A 5,000-nucleotide genomic window follows, 5' to 3' on the forward strand; every position below is an offset into this window, starting at 1 on the left:
CTTAAATTCTTAAGTATATAACGTGTTACTGAAAGCGTCAATTCAACATAATAGTACATTTTTTAATTTTCAAGGCATATAATAAATTTGCCTAATTTCTGAAAGTGCTTAGAACCTTAAGTAAATAGTCACCTGTAACATTACAAAAACTCTAGTGATGCACATTTATCTACCTTGGGTCAACCATCTCAAAAATGTCAAGACATTACACTGCGCTTGTTAACGTAAAAAAATCTGAACGTAGCTACAACAAAACTGACAAAGTAATATTAATCCAACATGATAGCAATTTATCTTTAGATTTTGTCCTCACTCAAACTTTATATGATTTGCCTTAAAACAAAGCCAGTATTTTATTAAGTGATATTGGAATTAAGTGATTATTTAGATATCCGAATTCATTTAGAGTAAGACTATCCGACTATTTGATAAAGACTCGCTAAAAATCCTGTTACAAACGCTGACCTGTAGAATACATTGTTTGCTTTGTATTGTTGTGACTGTCACAACTGTATATTTTCGGCTACAATATACATTCTCTTCATTCTCTACTCCAAAACCTGTCGAACGTTCCAACTTTGATCGCAGAAATTGAAACCTTACCAACGGGATTTTTACAAACAATTCTGTTTTAAAGTAACTTACCGAGCCTCCAATTGCCCATGCATTTAGTACTGTCCGACAATTATTCCAGTCATTCGGCATATTTTGTGAATAGCATCTTGTTTGATATCCTATATGAATTCCTTCTGAAGTGTTTTTGTAGCATCCATATAGTAATATATGGTGAACAAAAGCTTCATTTTCTTCTTGAATGTAAGGAGATATCTGCAAAAAGATAATTATTCAGAAGAAGCAAATCAATGCTTTTTTATATGACCTTAAGCAATAATCATTATATAAAATATCTGAGAAAAGAGAGAGAATGAAAAAATATGAAGTAACAGAAAATATTAAATAACATGGAGGCCAAAGCTGCACGCATACGCTGTTTTGAAAAACGATCTTGGTTCCTCAGTGATAATATGTTTAAAAATAACCCGAAGAAATTCTATTGCCACTTTGGAAAGAGCACAGTCAAAATAGAAACCTGAATCAAAACAGAAATACTTGAGTTTACTAGAGTTTAGGCAGATGAGAATGAGCATGAATTAACAACTAAAAACAATATACTGAGCTTACAGAAGGACAAACATGGAAGATTACATTAAAAAAGTTCAGTAAATGGAAGTCAGTTGGTAAGCTGTCAGCTGTACAAGATTCTTACATCTGGCCTAATAGAATGCATGCATGCTTTCCTCATAAAAATAGCATTTCCTGTGATGAGCATAAAAGCTGTAAACGTAGGATATATCAATGCATGGATAAACTATTAATTAACAAAATGATTCAAGATTATTGCCACAACAGGAAAACATCTTGCAGAGGCTTGAATAGACTACACGAAGACTTTTGATAGTCCTCCACCCTGATGGATAAAGAAATACCGGGAGACATTCGAAATTTCATCAACAATCAGGAATTGTTTTTAATCTCATATCATGAAGCTCTTGAAAACTACATTAATTCTCGTCACGGACAGTACAACTCTAAACTCCGGAGAAGTCAATATTAATTGTGTTTTTATCCACAATTAACGCTGACTTCTCCAGAGTTTACAGCTGAATATTCCCGGTGACTCACTATTTCCTTTGCAATTTTGTTTAGTACTGTTACGCCAAACTAAATTCTTGATGAAACAAACTATGGATACATCAGTCATCTTCCCTTTATGAATGACTTGAAAGTGTTTGTGAAAATTGATTTACAACTGCATGCACACCTTCATTCAGTCAAATAATTTAGTGATGAGATCAAAATGGAATTGGAGTTTCATTGTAGCCTTGGCACATTTATGAATGGAAAGCTATCAAACATATGTAACATCACCCTAAATAGAGATACCGAAATAAAAATATTAGAATATCAGTCAAGCTATGAATAGGTGTCTGAGAAGGAGATGGAAGTAAACGCTCACTAATGAGAGGAAAGGTAAGAAAGGAGTGCTACGGTAGAGTAAGAACTATTCTGAAAACCAGGTTGAATGCCAGGAACAAAGTTAAGACCATGAACATGTTAGACCTGGCCTGTAATTGCATTTAGTTTCAATCTTATAAACTGGTCCATGTCTGAAATCAAGAAAGGTGATGTCTAAATCTGAAAGCTGATGACAGTGCGTCACATGCATCGCCCAAAAGCAGACATGGACAGAGTATACGTTCAGAGAAAAGCAGGCGGTCGGGGGTTAATATAACGTAAACTCTGAATGAAAATTATAACCATGGGACATTCTGCCTACATGCAGCCACCAAACAACTGGATGTTAAAGCTGAAAATACCAAAAAGCTGCATTGTGACGAGAAACAAAAACATGCGTTCGAGAAATTTTGCTAGATGAAGCAAACGAAGAAAATGTGTCCCCAACTGACAAGGCAAAATAAATAAATAAATAAATAAATAAATAAATAAATAAATAAATAAAAAACGATATAGTCAAACAAACCAGCCTCATAAACACAAAGGAGAAACGAAAGCAAAAACCACTGCATGGCAAATATTTGACTTGAGTCAAGGACCTGATGTGAACCAAATCCTTACTCATAAGTGCCTGTCATGGTGTGGTTTCAAATCAGGAGCTGAAGAGTATATTATTGCTGCTCAAAATCAGTGACTTCCAGCTAGAAAGTAGTTGGAAGGCACTGATTACTGGAGTAATGTTCTGGAACATCATAGCCCATTAGAGAAGAACATTCAGAGACATTCAACCATTTAATCTTTAGAGGTGACCAACTAGCACCAACAGAGTGCTCCCAAAAACATGACAGGGATTCTCAGTAGATGCACTGAAACAAATAATACTAACAACAATAACAATAATCCTTCCTTCTATAGGTACAGGACCTGATATTTGGGGGAGAAGGCAAGCTATTACATCAATCTCACTACTCAACTGGCACTTATTTTATCGATCCCGAAAGGTTTAAAAGCAAAGTCGACCTTGCCAGAATTTGAGCTCAGAACGTTAAAACAAATGAAACATTGCTAAGCATTTTGTCCGGTGTTCTAATGATTCTGCTAGCTCCTCAGTTGATGATGATGATGATGATCTTTTCTACTAAAGGCACCAGGACGGAAATTTAGGGAGAGGGACCAGTTTATTATATTGACCTCAGTATGCAACTGGTACTTGTTCCTTCGATCCCGAAAGGATGAAAAGCAAAGTTGGCCTCGGCGGAATTTGAACTCAAAACCTAAGGATTGACGAAAGGTTGTAAAGCATTTTATCCGGCGTGCTAACGATTCTGCCAGCTCGCCGCCTTGATGATGAGGATGAGGATGATTATGATGATAATCATGATTTCAAATTTTGGCACTAGGCCAGTAATTCGGGGGAGGGAGGTCGATTTGATTGACCCCAGTGTTCAACTGGTACTTATCTTATCGACTGTGAAAGAATAAAAGGCAAAGTCGACCTCGAAGGTATTTGAACTCAGTACGTAAAGACGGGCGAAATGCCGCTAAGCGTTTTGCCCGGTTTGCTAACAACTGTGCCACCACAAATGAACTGGCCAAATATCTTGAAACATCTAATGACTAGATGCTAAACCTGTTCAAAATCACGAGATGCGTAAGAAGCTTCATTCAGTCATGGAAGAGAGCAAAAAAATTGTTACTGAAATTGTGCATAATATCCACGTTGAACAGTACGGTAACTGTTGTTACAAAGAAGGGGAAATCAATAGCAAAGAAAAAAAGCGTATAAATAATTGGATGATAGGTGGGGGCAGAAACCTCTACATAGTAAATATTTGGGCCATAGAAAACAAGCTGATGTAGACCAAAAACCTGTCAGTGACTACGGAACTCAGGGCTAAAGGCAGAGAAAGAACGCTTCATCTTAACTGCTCAATATCAAAACTTATTGATCCGGAACAATCAAGCCAATGTGATGAAAAATAGAGTAGATCCAAAGTGCCTATTCTGCAATGATGTGAAGTTTTAGCACTAGTGGAGTATAAATCAGGACATGACAGACTTGGCCAATATCTACAGTGGTTACTATGTCAGCATTATGAAATTAAAACTGTTGATAAGTTGTGTAAGCACTAGCTGATGCTCTAACTGAGGAAGAAAATGTAACGATTCTTTGTGATTTTCCAGTACATACGGACAGTCAAAGTCAATCGGATTTTGTGAAAGACCAAAGGAATAAAGTTTGTTTACTGATCAACGTAAGTATTCCTTATGATCATAATATCTCGGCAAAAGAATTTGGCAACTTCAGAAAGTATAAGGATTTACTCATTGAAATCGAAAACATGTGGCATCTCAAGACGGTTACAATACTAGTGATTATAGTAGCACTCGGAGTAATTGAAGAAAGAACTGAAAATTATTTGAAAATGATCCCTGGCTTACCACCAATTCCAAAATAAAGTCTTTGTTCAATTCATGAGCATCTTGTCAATTTACCGTATAATTTATGTATCATATCAATATGTATATATAATATCAATATGCGTAACACATTTGGCAGCAGAAAACCGCTTGGAGAACATTTTTTCTGCTAGTTGCCATAATCAACTTCATTGCTATTTTTCTTTTTCCATCATCATCATCATCATCATCATCATCATCATCATCATCATCATCATTTTCTTCTTCTTCTTCTTCTTCTTCTTCTTCTTCTTCTTCTTCTTCTTCTTCTTCTTATTATTATTATTATTATTATTATTATTATTATTATTATTATTATTATTATTATTATTATTACTATTATTATTATTATTATTATTATTATTCAGTAGTTTTATTTTTATAACGTGCTTTCACTTCACTACCGAGCGCAGCTCTGTGCGCCTTGGGTATGTGCTGTGGTTTGCTGTGGTGCTCTTATGTTTACTGTATTGAAAGTGTTTTGCGTAGAATGTGTGCAGTACCCAGTAGTGCAATTTTCTGTA

The 5,000-nt window shown here is 35.4% G+C and overlaps 1 protein-coding gene across 1 annotated transcript in view; it reads right to left on the bottom strand.

Moving 5' to 3' along the window:
• LOC106881872 (DBH-like monooxygenase protein 1 homolog) overlaps positions 1 to 5,000 on the bottom strand; it is a 36,366-nt gene that overhangs the window by 18,392 nt on the left and 12,974 nt on the right. The window contains exon 5 of the mRNA XM_052970100.2: positions 646 to 828. Within this exon, the coding sequence (XP_052826060.1) occupies positions 646 to 828 (183 nt within the window). The remainder of the gene's footprint in view (positions 1 to 645; positions 829 to 5,000) is intronic.

This window comes from Octopus bimaculoides, chromosome 8, assembly GCF_046866305.1.
Source record: "Octopus bimaculoides isolate indiv1 chromosome 8, ASM4686630v1, whole genome shotgun sequence".
In the NCBI taxonomy this organism is placed as follows: domain Eukaryota; kingdom Metazoa; phylum Mollusca; class Cephalopoda; order Octopoda; family Octopodidae; genus Octopus; species Octopus bimaculoides.